Genomic DNA, 18,371 nt, shown 5'->3' on the forward strand with positions numbered 1-18,371 from the left:
CAGATTTAGGTAGGTCCCTCCCCATTTCGTTCCTGTTTGCTTCGTAGAGTAAATGTTTACCGTTGCAAAACATTTTAGCAAAAGACGAAACGTTTTGCAACGGACTCCGACTAATGAATACACCCCTGTAGCGTGCAGTGCACTACGCAGCTAGTGACAAATCAGTGCAGTCCATTAAGTCTCAATTAAGTGAGTCAGTCATAATGTATTTAGTTTGGTTCATTTATTAAGCTACACATGTTTAATAAATGCCATGTTCGAACATGGTGTCAGAATATAGACAGAGGAACATGAAGTATGGTAGCCAACTAAAGCCTCAATAACCTGGAAAGAGAGAGAACTGTCAAATGTTTTCAACTTTTCTTGCTAAAAACAATGCAGGTACAACTAATACCCAATTGAAGGCTACACTAACTAACCAGTCACTCTGATTATAGCCAAATGACCCATCCTTATTTGGTGTTTATTATTTGGCCCAGTTTATGAAAACGTGAATTATAATGAATTAATTAATCATTACAAAAAAAACACTAATGCAGAAGTACCCATTTACATAACGTCTCAACTAAAATCATATTAGTCCTTGGACAGTTAAGCGCTCATTATCCCCACACACACACATTGGAACTTTAAATGGGCAGCAGGTAGCCTAGCGGTTAGTGTTGGGCCAGTAACCGAAAGGCTGCTGGTTCGAATACCCAAGTCGACAAGGTGAAAAATCTGTCGATGTGCAAGGCACTTAATCCTAATTTGCTCCGGCGACGTACTACTATGGCTGATCCTGTAAAACAACACATTTCACTGCACCTAGCTGGTATATCTGACTATAAAACATATATTTTTATTATATTTTAAAGCCATTAATGATGTGTGATATTGACAAACAAATGGCGAAGATCCATATAGAATGTAAATACCGTTTATCCATTTGTACATCAAAATGAATTGTTCAGGAGCATACGTGTGCTGCTGATCCTGAATTATAGTGATCTCCAACGAAACACACAAGATGCCTCATATTTCACTCATAATAACAGAAAAACTTAACTATAACATTTCAAACAGCATTAGCCATCTCTGCTCACATGAGGTATAGAACACACAAGAAGAAGACACCACCTAAAGAGGAACAACTTGGGGAACGAATGCTTCGCTCTGTACAACTTAGATGTCTTTATGCTGGTATCGTGTGACCGCTCGAAGGGAAGGACTCACAAAGCAGCTATTTTACTCGCTTCTCGGACGCCACTCAAATAGGCTCCTGTTACCGTCTGAGGAAAGTGCCTGTTGGTCGCCTGAAGATAGAAAGACAGGAGAAAAACAAATGTTAAATCAGGGGCCGTATCTATCAAGCGTCTCAGAGTAGGAGTACTGTTCTAGGATCAGGTATCATCTGTCCATGTCATCTGATTCATTGTGATCTAAAAGAAGAAACTGGTCCTAAATCAGCAGTCCTACTCTGAAAAGCTTTTCCTTCCAGGCCTTTCCTTCCAGTTCTCTGCTGCCAATGACTGGAACGAACTGCAAAAATCACTGAAGCTGGAGACTCATATCTCCCTCACTAGCTTTAAGCACCAGCTGTCAGAGCAGCTCACAGATCACTGCACCTGTACATAGCCCATCTGTAAACAGTCCATCCAACTACCTACCTCATCCCCATACTGTATTTATGTATTTATCTTGCTCCTTTGCACCCCAGTATCTCTACTTGCAGTCATATTCTGCACATCTACCGTTCCAGTGTTTAATTGCTAAATTGTAATTACTTTGCCACCATGGCCTATTTATTCCCTTACCTCCCTTATCTCACCTCATTTGCACACACTGTATATAGACTTTTTTTTCCTACTGTATTATTGACTGTATGCTTGTTTATTCCATGTGTAACTCTGTGTTGTTGTATGTGTCAATCTGCTGTGCTTTATCTTGGCCAGGTCGCAGTTGTAAAGAACTTGTTCTCAAGTGGCCTACCTTGTTAAATAAAGGTGAAAAAAATAAGTTCTCTTTCAAGTGAAGGCCTGTAGTAATACATTGATATAAGACACAGGAGGTTGGTGGCACCTTAATTGGGGAGGACAGGCTCGTGGTAATGGCTGGAGTGGAATCAGTGGAATGGTATCAAATACATCAAAACACACATGGTTTCCAGGTGTTTGATGCCATTCTATCTGCTCTGTTCTGGACATTATTATGAGCCGTCCTCCCCTCAGCAGCCTCCACTGGTGTACGATGATAAAAGGGGTCAGGTCTTACCTCCCCAGCAAAGAACACTTTTCCTTGCACATCTTCAGCAATGATGTCATAGGCCTCCCCACTGCCTCCTGTCTTCACGAAGCTGTATGACATCTGAGACCACATGTCTCTGCTCCACCGAGTCACAAAGTAATTCACCGGCTCTGGGACCTCCTACAATGGAAAAATACGTGAAGATACAGGTACAACATTATTTATTTTACATTTATTTTCTATACCTTAAAATGTAATTTGTAGTAGTCCTGATGTGTGGTTTTCTGTTCAAAGTAGACAGTTGTTCTAATACCTGCTCCTTGAAGAGTTCACGCAGCACCTTCATGCACTGATCAGCGACATCTTTGTCCTCCATGTCCCTGATAGAGGGCAGCGCTTCACCAGTGATGACGGACATCAGGACACTCCCCTTTCCCTGCGGAATGGGCCAAGATAGGAACACATCTTTTTCTCTGGTAGGAAACCTTTTTTTTCCTTTTTTACGTATTCAGCATACATTCCTGTCCACAATTCAACAGGTTCACTTCAACGAACATGCTGCAAAAACCTCAGCTGTCTCCAATGTCTACATAACAGCATTTCTCTCCTTTGAAATAACAGATGATTACGTAGTAGTTAGTACGGATAGCTAGAGTACAAAGATGATTGCTGGTATCTCACCTGTGGATCCATGTCATAGAACACACCAAACATCCCTCTCTTGTCAGGACTGGGTGGAATGTGACCAAAGTAATCTGCTCCTTGGATCTTTCCGTCCCAGAAGCGAAACGGGAACTGCAGAGCAACCTGAGAGTAGGAATGTGTGTTAAGACAGTTTCTGATGAAGAAACGTTGGTAATGGGTTATTAAATTACATCTGAGCTCCTAGTGTGTGCGGCTCTCATTTTCGAAACAGGTGTTCTACTCTGTTAGCCAGCACCTCTCCTAAACAGGTGTTCTACTCTGCTAGCCAGCACCTCTCCTAAACAGGTGTTCTACTCTGTTAGCCAGCACCTCTCCTAAACAGGTGTTCTACTCCGTTAGCCAGCACCTCTCCTAAACAGGTGTTCTACTCTGTTAGCCAGCACCTCTCCTAAACAGGTGTTCTACTCTGTTAGCCAGCACCTCTCCTAAACAGGTGTTCTACTCTGTTAGCCAGCACCTCTCCTAAACAGGTGTTCTACTCAGCTAGCCAGCACCTCTCCTAAACAGGTGTTCTACTCAGCTAGCCAGCACCTCTCCTAAACAGGTGTTCTACTCTGTTAGCCAGCACCTCTCCTAAACAGGTGTTCTACTCAGCTAGCCAGCACCTCTCCTAAACAGGTGTTCTACTCAGCTAGCCAGCACCTCTCCTAAACAGGTGTTCTACTCTGTTAGCCAGCACCTCTCCTAAACAGGTGTTCTACTCAGCTAGCCAGCACCTCTCCTAAACAGGTGTTCTACTCAGCTAGCCAGCACCTCTCCTAAACAGGTGTTCTACTCCGCTAGCCAGCACCTCTCCTAAACAGGTGTTCTACTCTGTTAGCCAGCACCTCTCCTAAACAGGTGTTCTACTCTGTTAGCCAGCACCTCTCCTAAACAGGTGTTCTACTCCGCTAGCCAGCACCTCTCCTAAACAGGTGTTCTACTCCGCTAGCCAGCACCTCTCCTAAACAGGTGTTCTACTCCGCTAGCCAGCACCTCTCCTAAACAGGTGTTCTACTCTGTTAGCCAGCACCTCTCCTAAACAGGTGTTCTACTCAGCTAGCCAGCACCTCTCCTAAACAGGTGTTCTACTCCGCTAGCCAGCACCTCTCCTAAACAGGTGTTCTACTCCCCTGGCCGGCACCTCGCCTAAACAGGTGTTCTACTCCCCTGGCCGGCACCTCGCCTAAACAGGTGTTCTACTCCGCTGGCCGGCACCTCGCCTAAACAGGTGTTCTACTCCGCTAGCCAGCACCTCGCCTAAACAGGTGTTCTACTCTGTTAGCCAGCACCTCTCCTAAACAGGTGTTCTACTCCGCTGGCCGGCACCTCTCCTAAACAGGTGTTCTACTCCGCTAGCCAGCACCTCTCCTAAACAGGTGTTCTACTCCGCTAGCCAGCACCTCTCCTAAACAGGTGTTCTACTCTGCTAGCCAGCCTCTCTCCTAAACAGGTGTTCTACTCAGCTAGCCAGCACCTCTCCTAAACAGGTGTTCTACTCTGCTAGCCAGCACCTCTCCTAAACAGGTGTTCTACTCTGCTAGCCAGCCTCTCTCCTAAACAGGTGTTCTACTCAGCTAGCCAGCACCTCTCCTAAACAGGTGTTCTACTCTGTTAGCCAGCACCTCTCCTAAACAGGTGTTCTACTCTGCTAGCCAGCACCTCTCCTAAACAGGTGTTCTACTCTGCTAGCCAGCACCTCTCCTAAACAGGTGTTCTACTCTGCTAGCCAGCACCTCTCCTAAACAGGTGTTCTACTCCGCTAGCCAGCACCTCTCCTAAAGAGGTGTTCTACTCTGCTAGCCAGCACCTCTCCTAAACAGGTGTTCTACTCCGCTAGCCAGCACCTCTCCTAAACAGGTGTTCTACTCCGCTAGCCAGCCTCTCTCCTAAACAGGTGTTCTACTCTGCTAGCCAGCACCTCTCCTAAACAGGTGTTCTACTCTGCTAGCCAGCACCTCTCCTAAACAGGTGTTCTACTCCGCTAGCCAGCACCTCTCCTAAACAGGTGTTCTACTCCGCTAGCCAGCACCTCTCCTAAACAGGTGTTCTACTCCGCTAGCCAGCACCTCTCCTAAACAGGTGTTCTACTCCGCTAGCCAGCACCTCTCCTAAACAGGTGTTCTACTCCGCTAGCCAGCACCTCTCCTAAACAGGTGTTCTACTCCGCTAGCCAGCACCTCGCCTAAACAGGTGTGTGTTTCTTTCGCCTCCAGATTAAGACAGTTTCTGGTGACAGGGTGAACCAGTTTCAGTTACATCACCCAGACTGTGTCGCAGCTCTAAACCCTTACCTTTTCAATGAGACCTGCTCCAAGACTGTGGATGGCTTTCAGCTTTCTCTCAGGAAGAGGAGGGTTGAATTTAATGATATTCTTCTGGAGTAAAGTCAATGGGACTGTCACCAGAACCTAAAAAAAAGACAAAATAAATGTTCCCAAAGCTACAGTTAAGAGTTGAGTGTCAGAGAAGATAACTGTACTATAACAGGTAAGAGTAGGGTGTCAGGGAGACAACTGTACTATAACAGGTAAGAGTTGAGTGTCAGAGAAGACAACTGTACTATAACAGGTAAGAGTAGGGTGTCAGGGAAGACAACTGTACTATAACAGGTAAGAGTAGGGTGTCAGGGAAGACAACTGTACTATAACAGGTAAGAGTAGGGTGTCAGGGAAGACAACTGTACTATAACAGGTAAGAGTAGGGTGTCAGGGAAGACAACTGTACTATAACAGGTAAGAGTAGGGTGTCAGGGACGACAGCTGTACTATAACAGGTAAGAGTAGGGTGTCAGGGACGACAGCTGTACTATAACAGGTAAGAGTAGGGTGTCAGGGACGACAGCTGTACTATAACATGCATCATTACTCTGTAAATAAACAAATGAGTCCTTACTTTCTGTGCTGTCCACTGAGTCCCGTTGGATGATGTAACTTTGACTATATCCCCTGAGTAATCGATAGCTTGAACCTACAATGAAACAAGTGTACTGTGATTGTGAGGCATTGCTCGAAATGCTTGGGTACAAAGAAAATTGAGAAACCTCTCACTTTTATCTAACTATATACTACAACCAAGATGAGCGGAGAATGGGCAACGAAAGGAACACAAGGAGATATTATTAGGACGCACCCTAAGTGTGCACTTGTTCACACATCTAAAAAGCATTGACTTGCTTAAGGCATTGGCTAGTAGGAGTCTCCAGCATATTTCTCATACCAGTCATTTCCTTTCAAATCAGTGAAGGGAAGTGAACAAGTGCACACTTTGCGAGGAAGGAGAGTTAATTGGGACATAGTATTTGATGGCTCACCGGGCTCTTGATGCGGATGTCGAGGCCCTCAGCCAGTTTGTTAAGCACAGACGAATAGCCCTCTGTCAGCAGTGTATGGTCTCCTGAGAACTGAGCAAAGAACTCATTGTGGTCCCAGGATCGAGCCGACACCTGCGAACACACACACACACGGACAAGGACTATGTTCAGGGGTTAAAGCAACAACAAAAAATCCCATGACTGAAACTTAAGACGATCTCAGATGGATTGTCTGGGGACAAGTTAACCTCCACGTTCATGTAAGAAAGTCATAACCATCGTGCTTTTAGGGAAAGAGAATCATTTTGTACATGTGCCCTTGCTTAGGGGGTCCAGGGTCCTCAACGGGATCATTTTTTTCACAAGGACTGAGAAGCTCAGTTCTGGTGACTTAAAAAATATATATAATACATTCTTCTCAAAAAAAGCATGATCAAAAAAAGCATGAAAATAAAATGACACCATCTAAAATATAATTTCCACCTCCAAAAATGGGCCCAATAACTATTGGTAAAAATGATGTTAAAATTATTTGAACATATTGTATCATTCCAATATAGCCTATGCATGGTCTATATTATCAGGTATGCTATCAGGAATAAGCATTAGCACCTGTAGCCCAACTGATAGCATAGCGACTATAAAATGTACATAGGCTGAAGCATGAGGTTGGTCCACCTGTATTTACCCCATAGAACACCACATCCTGAATGTTATTATTCATTTATTATAAATACATCATTATTAATTAGTATTCACTTCCCTTTTTTTTCTATGACAAAGTGTGTCACTGACCTTTGAAGACAACATTGCCCATTTTAAGAGCTCTGTTGCATAGTTGCACCTAAACCATTCTTGTAACTCTGGTTGTAAAACTGCATTTGTAAAACGACGCCACGCGCAATTGAAAGAGTATAGAACTAAACGGGATAGCAATGGAAAACTGGGATCCCACTCTTCTTTTAGCAAAGGCAAAAACTGCTTTCAAAAGTGTTTTCCCACGACTGCATTGGCTCTCGTAACTTCAATGAGCTTCGAGAGGAATATTTATAAAACACAACAAGCCGACTTGGTAAATAGGTCAAATATTCTCCTATGGGGTTGTCTGATTTGGTTTTAATAACATTAAAATGGCAAAAAAATTGTAGCATAGTATTTGAATGACTTTACCAGCAGCTACAGTAGACTAGACAGCGCTGTCGGAGCTGAGCGCCGCTGTGGTGTGCATTACAGACTGTTTAATTCCCTTCATCTGAACATCGGAGTGTCATCAACAGTCATGCATGTCAGTTCAATACACACAGTGTAACTTAGAAAATAAAATAATTGAGATTACATTTATTTGGGAATATATTTCATAGCCTAATACAGACAAGCATGTCTGTTCTATGTCATCTCCAAACCAGATTTGATTGAGCATCTTCACTGATCGGAGAAAAAAAACGACTTCTCCAGAATCCATATGATGGAAATCCGTTGCTGTAACGGAGAACTTTTAACCCCTGACTATGTTGTCATAACTCTCCTACGGTCACGTCATCGACTGTCACAAGAGACAGGGTAGGAATGATCTCATCCTCAGACCTGGTCCAGTGTGCTTCCACAGGCATATTCCAGGTTGCTGAGATGGAACTGAAGCACTTTCTCCTCCAACTGGCTGAACTGGACCCCAGACTCCTGAAGGAATGTTTTGTAGACCTCCTGGATTTTCTCTGGAAGGGAAAATTGTAAAATGATAGAAACTAGAAACTGACCAAATGTCTATCACTACTTTGTACTTCATATAGACATATGACTTCATATACTGTATAAGCAAATCATTCAGAGGAGTGACTAGGGTTGCAAAATTATGATAACTGTCCCAAAATTCCCAAATCTTCCAGAAATCCTGGTTGGAATATTTCTGGAATCAGGAGTAAATAAGTATAAATTCTGCGATTACTCTAAAAGCCGGGTTTATACTACACGATTTTGCCCCATATTTAGCTGTCCCAGACAAGTTGAGATCGGAGACTAAATCCCCATGTCGTTGCCTACTCGGGACGCGTGGCCGCCACCGACGCTCGTTTAATGTGAGCGGGTCAGAGACGCCATCTCAGGGCTACCGATCTCGTCTTGGAGCAGTCCCAGACGTCCCCATATTTTCAAACATGTTTGATTTTAAATCGGCACAAAATCTGCAATGCTCTTGTAGTGTGAGATGTGCAACGACACGTTTTGAGAACAGTGACGAGCAACAGCCAATGAGAGCTCGCCAGAAAAGAAGCCAGTGAGATGATGACGTTGTTTGGCATCACCCAAGACATGTAGACTCTGGAGCAGGAGCCATGACTACTACTAGTATGCGTTTGAACTGGCCTTTAACCAAAGGAAAAGTAGCACATTTTTTCAGCTCTGAAGTTCACAAGCAATGTTATTCAATTCAAAATGTTGGCTAGTTATTTCAACTCAGTATGACAAGCATGAATGTCTGACTGAAAACATTTGAGGCTGCTTTGAGCCACAGCTTGTTGGAGCTACGTTAACTCTAAATCACATCATCGTTTTGGTGAGAAAGCGTGGTATGAAGAATCCTCAAGACCAAGTGAATAAACTTGTAGTGTGTGACCCCTGTCTGTGCCACACCGTTTAGTGTCTGTGCCACACCGTTTACTGTGACCCCTGTCTGTGCCACACCGTTTAGTGTCTGTGCCACAGCGTTTACTGTGACCCCCGTCTGTGCCACAGCGTTTACCGTGACCCCCGTCTGTGCCACACCGTTTAGTGTCTGTGCCACAGCGTTTACTGTGACCCCTGTCTGTGCCACAGCGTTTACTGTGACCCCTGTCTGTGCCACAGCGTTTACTGTGACCCCTGTCTGTGCCACACCGTTTACTGTGACCCCTGTCTGTGCCACACCGTTTAGTGTCTGTGCCACAGCGTTTACTGTGACCCCTGTCTGTGCCACAGCGTTTACTGTGACCCCTGTCTATGCCACAGCGTTTACTGTGACCCCTGTCTGTGCCACACCATTTAGTGTGACCCGTCTATGCCACAGCGTTTACTGTGACCCCTGTCTGTGCCACAGCGTTTACTGTGACCCCTGTCTATGCTACAGCGTTTACTGTGACCCCTGTCTGTGCCACAGCGTTTACTGTGACCCCTGTCTATGCCACAGCGTTTACTGTGACCCCTGTCTGTGCCACAGCGTTTAGTGTGTGACCCCTGTCTGTGCTACAGCGTTTAGTGTGTGACCCCTGTCTGTGCTACAGCGTTTAGTGTGTGACCCCTGTCTGTGCCACACCACTACAGGAAAGGAGGTTGTTTAATGTGAGAGGTTAAGCGATGTTAGGATTTTGAAAGTCGTGTAGTGTATACACCAGGCTTTACCGCTATTTCTGTAAATCCTTGGAATTTTGGGAAAAGTTACCAGAATTGCAACCCTAGGAGTGACCACGAATGTGTTGTACCTCCCAGAGGAGTGTCCTGGTTCTGAGACTTGTCTTTCCTCCATTCTGACACCACATCCAGGATGGCGTTAAAGTGGAAGTCCATGCGCTTATCGATGGCCGGGTCTGTGGCACTCCCTCCCTCCTGGAACAGGTCACACCTCTCCCCCAGCTTGTGCATATTAATGCTGAGCTACATACAAGAGAAGCAACTGAGTATGTGAATACTTGTAGGACCCGAAAGACTTCTGAGGCATCTATTAGCAGTTACACAATACTAAATGAAATGAGGCAGCAGCATAAAAAATACAAAGTTCTTTGGTTGAACTTTGGGTGAATGATTAGAAATGTTGACATTGAAAAATCCTGTTTTCAAGGTACGGGTTTGTGAGTGAATGCCAGTAGTTTGTGTCAGTGTTGTTACAAAGAATATCTCACCTGCTCACTCATCAGTGCAATCGGGTTGTTCACACAGCCGTTCACAATCTGAGCCCCCCGACCCACAGTGACGCCGCCCAGCGATGTATCGTCCCACACCCGCCCTCCAATCCGCTCGCTCGCCTCGAGCATCACCACCTGTGATTGGATCAAACACTTGGAGGTTAAAGTTCATGAAGAAGGCACAGCCACAGAACTCATCAGCAGTTATTCATTCAATATGTTGTGAACAATATTATGTATACTGCATTTCGGACCAAGAACATCTTATGGGTTATTATAGGAGGAGGTTCCATGTCTGAATTAACCTAAAATCAGGACACCCAGCTAGCACATTTGTTTCCTTGGAAGTTGTGGAAACATATGTTTTTGATTTCCATAGGTTCTGGGAATGAACTCATACGTTTCCTGACAGGTAAAACTGATTTTGTTTTTTTTATGTTCTGAGAATGGAAGTGAAAATATCACCTGTTCTGGGAACATACATTTTTAGGTTGCAGGGAGGTTCTGAGAACAAAAATGATAGGTTATTTGAAGGTAATTAAATAACGTTCTGAGAACATGTTCAATAAGACTTTTAACAACACTGCTAGCTTAGTTTGGGTTCACTTTTTGAACTCCAAGCACAGATAGGACACATGGAAATGAATTTTCTTAGGCATTAATCATGCAAACAATTTTTTTTATTGTGGCACGGCATCAGTGAGATTCAAACATATGATCTTCTGTTCTCTATCCATGGAATTAGTCCTCTGTGCCACCAAGATTGAGCTAGCATACCATGTTTTTTTACTCATACAAGGCTGTTAATTTTTATCTATTCAAACAGACCCCACTTCTAAGGAAACAAGCACTCATTAAGATCAGGTGTGGCCAATTAGTGGACTCGGCCAACACATCTGAACACACGTAACAAGATAGAGTTTTGTTGAGGCTGAGAACAGAATGTATATATTTTAAAATAACATTCTCAGAACGTTCTTTGAACGTTACTAATGTTATCTTATGGTTTTTATGGAAAGTTTTCATAATGTTCTGAGAAAATGACTTTAAATAGAACCATGAGGAAACCTGTAGAAAACGTTATGCTGAAGAACTGAAGTTCCCACAGCAGAACATTGTTTCTTAACGTTCTCTGAACAATTTGAGAAATATATTTTAAATAGAATCATGAGGAAACGTTATGCTGAAGTACTGAAATTCCCACCTAAGGAACATATGGTTCTCAGAATGTTACGTGCTAGCTGGGTATCCTGCACCATTCCCAGAACATTGTAGGAAGTTCTGGGAATGACCATGGGACAACCACGCTCTCACCAAGCACTAAGAAACATAAGGTTCTCAGAACGTTATGTGCTAACTGGGTATGGTCAAAACATCGAAAACAAAAATGAACACTTGAAGTAGTTCTACATTTTAATCTTAAAATATTACCTGCATGCCAAAGTTTTGCAGTTGCCGCGCAGCAGCCAGCCCCGATGCCCCGGCTCCAATCACAATCACGTTCTTCTGCAAAGACCAACAAAAATTCTGTATGAGCTGCAGAACATACCTGGACAAAGTTGACGGTAGAAGATTAGACACACTCACGTTGTGGTAGCGCTCAGGAAGCAGGGGCTGTTTGACTGATAGAACCCCAGTGTTGATCAGACCCTTCCTGGTCATGAAGAGAAGCACCCTGTCCATTTCCTGTACACAACGCACACGCACCAGCCCTCGCACAATGATGTGGGGAGCACAGTTCTGGGGTGTCAGCACCTCCTAGACATGAGAGGAAGGGACGTATTTAATCATTATCACCAGGCCCTGTTGTGTTTAATTGATAAATTCATGTAATTTCTCCTAGGTCATGTAACTACATTGTTTTTCCTCACTATTCTATTAGTCTCTCATCAAATATAGGTATGTGACTAGATGGCTGGGTATGTGAAATAACATGTGGAAAAAGAAAGTAGTCCACACAAACCAGGTGGACGCTAGTGGATGATCCAGCCTACCTACGGAGGAAGAGGAGACGGTGTGTCTGATGAAGAGCTCTAGGCCTGTCTACCAGTATCTGACTGACGTTTCTCCCTGCCTGTCTATCATCGACGCTCCCTCCGCTCAAGCTACTGACTGTCTTTCCCAACTGCCTCTGAAGCTGTGAAAGACCACCAACCGTGAACTGACAGACCTCTACATTTATTTTTGTTTTCAAAGTAACTTTGAGATTCTTGTTTGTAACAACAACAACAAAAATCTATTAATTATTATTATTACTACTATGACACTTCCAAAAAGTGTCTAATTTAAACAGTGTAGGACTTATCTGTCTGGCTACCTTACAGCCTCTGTGCCAGGAGGCTAGGATGAGGTTGCGCAGGGCCAGGTACATGGTGGGGTCACGGGAAAACTCTGGAAACTCATAGAGTTCATCCAGCTCCATCATGTCCGGTCGCACACACAAGGCCTTTCCACACTCGTTGGGCTGGTAAAAGGGCTGGAAGTATGGACACAGCCCTGGAACTGAACACAAAGTATGAGTTATTGAACATGTATTTACTGACCATGTGTGACTGGTGGTTCAACAGACTAGCTAAGATAATAGAAACAAAAGTATCCTACATAAGCAATAAGGCACGAGGGGGTGTGGTATATGGCCAATATACAACGGCTAAAGGCTGTTCTTAGACACAACGCATCGTGGAGTGCCTGGACACACCCATTAGCCGTGGTATATTGGCCATATACCACAAACCCCTGAGGTGCCTTATTGCTATTATAAACTGGTTACCAACGTAATTAGGTCAGTACAAATACATGTTTTATCATACCGGTGCTATACGGGCTGATATACCGTGGCTGTCAGCCAATCAGCATTCCGGGCTCGAACCACCCATTTTATTATGGATATTAATACTTGGCGATTTACTGGTTCCTTAGCTCTGGGTCGTACTCCCTTCTCTGTGAAGTAGATCACCAGGGTTGACATGTGGATTCTCTTCCCACCCTGGATAGACTTACTCTGTGGTGGGACAGCTCTGCAGTGCTCTGCCCTCAACTCAGCATGAGAGTGGTTGCTGGTGGATCCTGAGGGGCTCATGCCCACACAGTCGGGATAGTAGGCTGTGAGGAAAGGGTTGGCCGGGCTGTCCTTAAATAACGGGGGCAGGATCAGCATGGAATGCCACCAGCTGTCGATCACCTCCGCCACTCTCTGTGGAACACAACAAGGTTCTGAATAAGGACAAGGCTGCAGTGATACTTTAAATTGTTGACTGAAAATGAAGGAACTCAGAAGGTCAGTTTTAAAGACAGTCACTCACCAAATCTTCTGGCAGAGAGCACTGGTCTGGCCCTTCGGTCTGTAGATGTAAACACGTGATATTATGGCACTATCATGAAATGTCAATCAATTAATTGTTGACTTTGTTGTTGTCTCTTCCTCCTGCTACTTCCTGTTTACCTTGACATTGTTGAACTTCATGCCACAGCGATACGTGGCTGCTAGTGAGGCAGTGAGCTGGATCTCCTTGGTTAGCTGACGCCATTTTCCACAGTCTGGCTTAGTGCATTGGACCTGGAAACCAATCACATTGGAGTGAATGTGTTTGAATTACTCACTTGATGGAGAGTGGCTGCATTGACCTGAATACTATGCCAGTTAGCTAGACATTTCGGGTTGTGTTGCTCTCACCCAGTATGGAAGCTGTTGATCTGCCATGAAAGCTTTCAGACTTGGCTCACTTTTCCCATTGCCAGTCCAAACCCTCTTCCAGGATGCATATGTCTCATAGCCATCTTTGTGACTGATAAACCAAGGAAAGATATAGCCATTACATTCAGATCAACAGACAACAGGTGTCTATGATGACGTGTTTGACAAAATGACAATGTTATTTTTTAAATTAGACTGTTAACCTTCTATAGTAGTGATCAAAACACTCATTGCAAAAGTGCTCCCCGCAGGACAAATGGTACCACCGAGAAGTGTAGCCGTTTTTGGCGCACCTGAAAGAAAGAGGGAGAGCAGTAAGAAACCTGTCAGCAAGTACTCAACACACTGAATGTGACGTCATATTTTCTCTCCATTGTGTTCCAACAGGTGGCATCCTTCATACGGGACGCTTGTCCCTCAACTGATCGGTGCAGGCAGAATCGTCACACTATTTGATGTAAGACAGTGGCAGAACTCCCATACTTGCGTTCTAAATAGTAGGCATACGAAAATAGAACATATATGAAGTATATGAAATTTCAAAAACTTAGTATGCTTTAAATGCCAGGATATCCTACTCATTTCGGCTTTTCATCTAGTACAATTCACTGCACACTATTGAGGGGGGGGGGGGGAAATTGTCTTTCCAGACGCATGTGTGTTTGACAACAGCTGATAATCAGACAAGGTGACGCGCTGTACCAAAATAAACAAGCGGCGGGAATCAACGCAATTGTGCATCAGATGACGCATCCTCAGTATGGATGAGTAGTATGTTGATATTAGTTGCTTACTGCATTCATTTGTACTAAACATTACATTCTAAATAGTACGTAGTACACTTAGTACACAGTATGTAGTTTTAGTAAGTAGTAGGCAAGACAGATTTTAGACACAGCTGCCAATGACTCTCTCTGGAAACCACCAGTGAAGTAAAAACAGGAGATGATACTACGAATAGAACAATGAGATAGATATTTCACCAGATGTATAAATGTGAAGTATCCGGTTGGCGTATCCACTCAATACCAAATATGGTAGTGAGAGAAAGCCCAATGGCTAGCAGTGGATGAATTTTGGCCGACATTCTGATAATTTACTCATTGATAAAACATTTGATCTCAATACAGTTTTCTGTTCCCAAAACTACAATCTGCTACAAACAGAGTGGACAAAGTTTTGTAGAGTTTACCCTTTGCCAAAGCTTTAAAAAACGTCATTGTTTAGAAGGAGTGCAAAGGCAAATTGAGTTATTGCACACGAGCACTTCAGAGTAGGCGTTCCCTAACGGAAATATGCAAATGTCACTAGAAAGCACCAATAGGATCTCGCTAGCTCGTGCTTGGCTCTAACCACCTCCTTGCTTGTTCTGCCCACTATGACTCATTTGTTCCCATTTGTAATGACAGGCTGTTGTCTATCTTGGTTAAATTAATACCTTTCAGAGGCACTAGCAAAGCACACTGGGTATGTGGCCGAGCATCCAGCCTTTTCACACTTTCTGTACTTCTTCTCGGATTGGTCCTCTTCTTCCTCTGTGTCAGTGGCTTTTCTTTTAGTCTGGAATCCAATGACAGACAGACTTCAATATCAAGGAAAATATGTTCATTACTGAAAGCAGAGAGATTGGTAAAAGGCAGGAGGCTCTTAATGGGCTGACTAGTTGGCAATGGATAAAGTGTGTGAGAATGACTGAAAAAAGGTGGTCTCACTACACCACACAGTCCCAAACTAGCCAGAGCCGACAGATCTAGTATTGTGCCTAGCCCAGGTACAATACTTGATCTGCCAGCTCTGGTTTGTCCCAAAGCAACTGTATGAAGTCTGTTTTGTCTAATATTAGGGTGCACATATACCTGTCCAGGTGGAGGATTATTACAGCGCTTCATTCTGACGTTGACCTGTCTACCGGAGGAGCGAAGGGACGACTGACCATCCCCAGATGATGACTCCATTGCTATCCTCTTCTTGGCACGCCGAGCACCTGAAGCATTCACTGTATAATCTGTAAATTGACCACATATCATATCACTGAATGTGACCATGTCACAGCCTAGATAAAACATGTCATAACACATGACCTCTCATGTATTATTAATTAAGTAATAATAGATTGCCAACATGAAGCTTACGTGCTGCCCCATCGACCATTACTTAGCTGCCCAAAACTAACAGCAATGTGGATATGCAAATGTTCCGCTGGCTAGCCGTTAAGCTGACTAGCGTTAGCTCAAAAGCTGAGCTGTCAGACAATATCGTCATAGTATGGAAATAGCGCGCTAACCTGCATCTGTCAGCATAGCTGGCTGTGCTCTATCTCTCCGATTCAGAGTCTATTCCTTTATTTGAGACGATTTGAAGAATTATTTGTTATCAATCTGTCTTTGTTGTTGTTATTCTGAGTAGGAAATGAAGGCGAAGCCAAAATAGAAACTGTGGCTAAACTGACACCAAAACCTACTTCCGGTGTGTCACAACGGGGAAGTATGCGTTTCGAGTTTGTACTGTTTGGTATCTTCTGCTTGCCATAGTAGGGGTGATAACCATAGTAACGTATACATGCGCACTTCGGTGTGTCGGTCGCATTGAGTTATGGTCCGATGCCAACACATCCATATAAGTGGGTGTTTTTGTGAGATGCATTGAAAGTACCGGTAGTTATAATTCTTCCAGGTATTTGCAATGTTTTTAATGGCAACTACCTGAAAACCTTGAGTTGTACACAGTGGTCATACTTGAGTAAAAGTAAAGATACCTTAATAGAAAATGACTCAAGTGAAAGTAACCCTGTAAAAAACGACTTGAGTAAATTACTTAAGTAAATGTAATTGCTAAAATATACGTAGGTATCAAAGTAAAAGTACAAGTATAAATCATGTAAAACTCCTTATATTAAGAAAACCAGACGGCACCATTTTCTTGTTTTAAAATAGATTTAAGGATAGCTACGGGGCACATTCCAACACTCAAGACATCATTTACAAATTAAGCATTTGTGTTTAGTGAGTCCACCAGATTTTAAAAAATGTAACCTTTATTTAACAAGGCAAGTTAGTTAAGAACACATTCTTATTTACAATGACGTCTTATAGATAAGAGGCAGTAGGGATGACCAGGGATGTTCTATTGATTGGTGTGTGAATTAGACCTTTTTCCTGTCCTGCTAAGCATTCAAAATGTAATAAGTACTTTTGAGTGTCAGGGAAAATGTATGGAGTAAAAAGTATATAATTTTATTTAGGAATGCAGTGAAGTAAAAGTTGTCAAAAATATAAACAGTAAAGTACAGATACCGCAAAAAAACGTTTTTACTTTCAAGTATTTTTATTTAAGTTCTTTACAACTCTGGTACTCGACGTACTCTGTAAAGCGATATTTTTCACAAATGCTTTTGCAATGCTCTCATCGGAGGCTTCAATGACTAAGTTAAAACCCTTTTATTTATTTTTTTGTACCTTTATTTTACTAGGCAAGTCAGTTAAGAACAAATTAAGGAAGGCCAGCATCCCGAGAAGGCCAGCATCCCGGAGTCGCCTCTTCACTGTTGAAGTTGAGACTGGTGTTTTGCGGGTACTATTTAATGAAGCTGCCAGTTGAGGACTTGTGAGGCGTCTGTTTATCAAACTAGACACTCTAATGTACTTGTCCTCTAACATGTAAAAAAAAAAAAAAAAAAAAAAACAGTCTGCAAAAGCTGGAGCTTGACAGTAGAATGGTTCTCCAGGAGGTCCATGGACAGGACCAGAGTCTCAGCCAGCTCATTGTGCTCTAACAGCTGCACCAGGTCTTGCAGACTCTTCAGATGCTCTCCAGCTCCTGTGGTAAATAACAATAACAGCAGCCACCGCAATTCAAACATGATTTGCTAAAAAAGGACAGGTGAATTGGTTTCTGGATGTGTTGTTTTGTTTTCCAGATATGAACTGGAGCCTAATGTTAAAGGCACAGAGGGCACAGCAGATCTGCTTCTGTGTGAATGAGTCACAGAGCTCCATGCCATCTATACTTCCGTTAGGTCAAGGGTCAATTAGCTGCATTACGTTACGCTAGTGTTTTATTGATAGACTGAAAAACATTCCAAGTACAAACAAATGATTAATACTTTCTAACTATTGCGTTTTCGATGTGTTTTATAAACTGTAACGTCATAGATAATGTTTGTGTCTACTAGCTGTTCAAAGAAGGCTGTGTTGTCCTGAACCTGCTGCCTAATGTACCTGGTGAAGACCACTGCTGCTCCCCTGAGGGCCAGGCACGCAACTGGACCCCTGTCCAGCAGGAGGCGCTGTAGCTACAGGCTCTGGCCTCTCTGGCCACCGTGGCTCCACTGATGCTGAACGACTACATGACCTGTCAGGGAAACACCTGCCCTCTGATGCTGTTGCAGTGGTGTGCCGAGCGAGGTGAGGAGAGGAGACACATCTGGAAGTTGGGATAGAGTCGAGCTGTATTAGTGGTTTGTATGATTTAAGTTGCAGATGGACTACCCCAAATGAATGGCCACCATTTCATTCCTTTTGGTTTATGGTATAAGGGACTAGCTTGGACGGTTTTTTGGCCACTTTTGATGACTGAATTTCATTGA

At 43.5% G+C, this 18,371-nt stretch overlaps 1 protein-coding gene across 2 annotated transcripts; it reads right to left on the bottom strand.

Annotated features, from left to right (window-relative positions):
* Positions 1-208: 208 nt before the first annotated feature.
* Positions 209-16,251, bottom strand: LOC139555249 (lysine-specific histone demethylase 2-like). 2 transcript variants are annotated; one of them, XM_071368891.1, is made up of 21 exons: positions 16,071-16,251; positions 15,643-15,791; positions 15,225-15,346; positions 13,990-14,079; positions 13,766-13,877; positions 13,535-13,648; positions 13,395-13,433; positions 13,093-13,285; positions 12,410-12,594; positions 11,680-11,850; positions 11,524-11,598; positions 10,090-10,227; positions 9,673-9,844; positions 7,808-7,935; positions 6,224-6,355; positions 5,806-5,880; positions 5,205-5,321; positions 2,908-3,033; positions 2,540-2,662; positions 2,254-2,406; positions 209-1,295 (listed from the first exon to the last, which is right to left on the bottom strand). In XM_071368891.1, the coding sequence occupies exons 1-21, from the start codon at positions 16,084-16,086 to the stop codon at positions 1,212-1,214; spliced, it is 2,514 nt and encodes an 837-aa protein (XP_071224992.1). In that variant the 5' UTR covers positions 16,087-16,251; the 3' UTR covers positions 209-1,211. The 2 variants fall into 2 exon arrangements, with proteins under 2 accessions (XP_071224992.1, XP_071224991.1); XM_071368890.1 differs by lacking the exon at positions 16,071-16,251 and adding an exon at positions 15,919-16,028.
* Between the last annotated feature and the right edge of the window lie 2,120 nt (positions 16,252-18,371).

The sequence above is a fragment of the Salvelinus alpinus genome, chromosome 26, assembly GCF_045679555.1.
Source record: "Salvelinus alpinus chromosome 26, SLU_Salpinus.1, whole genome shotgun sequence".
Taxonomy (NCBI): Eukaryota; Metazoa; Chordata; class Actinopteri; order Salmoniformes; family Salmonidae; genus Salvelinus; species Salvelinus alpinus.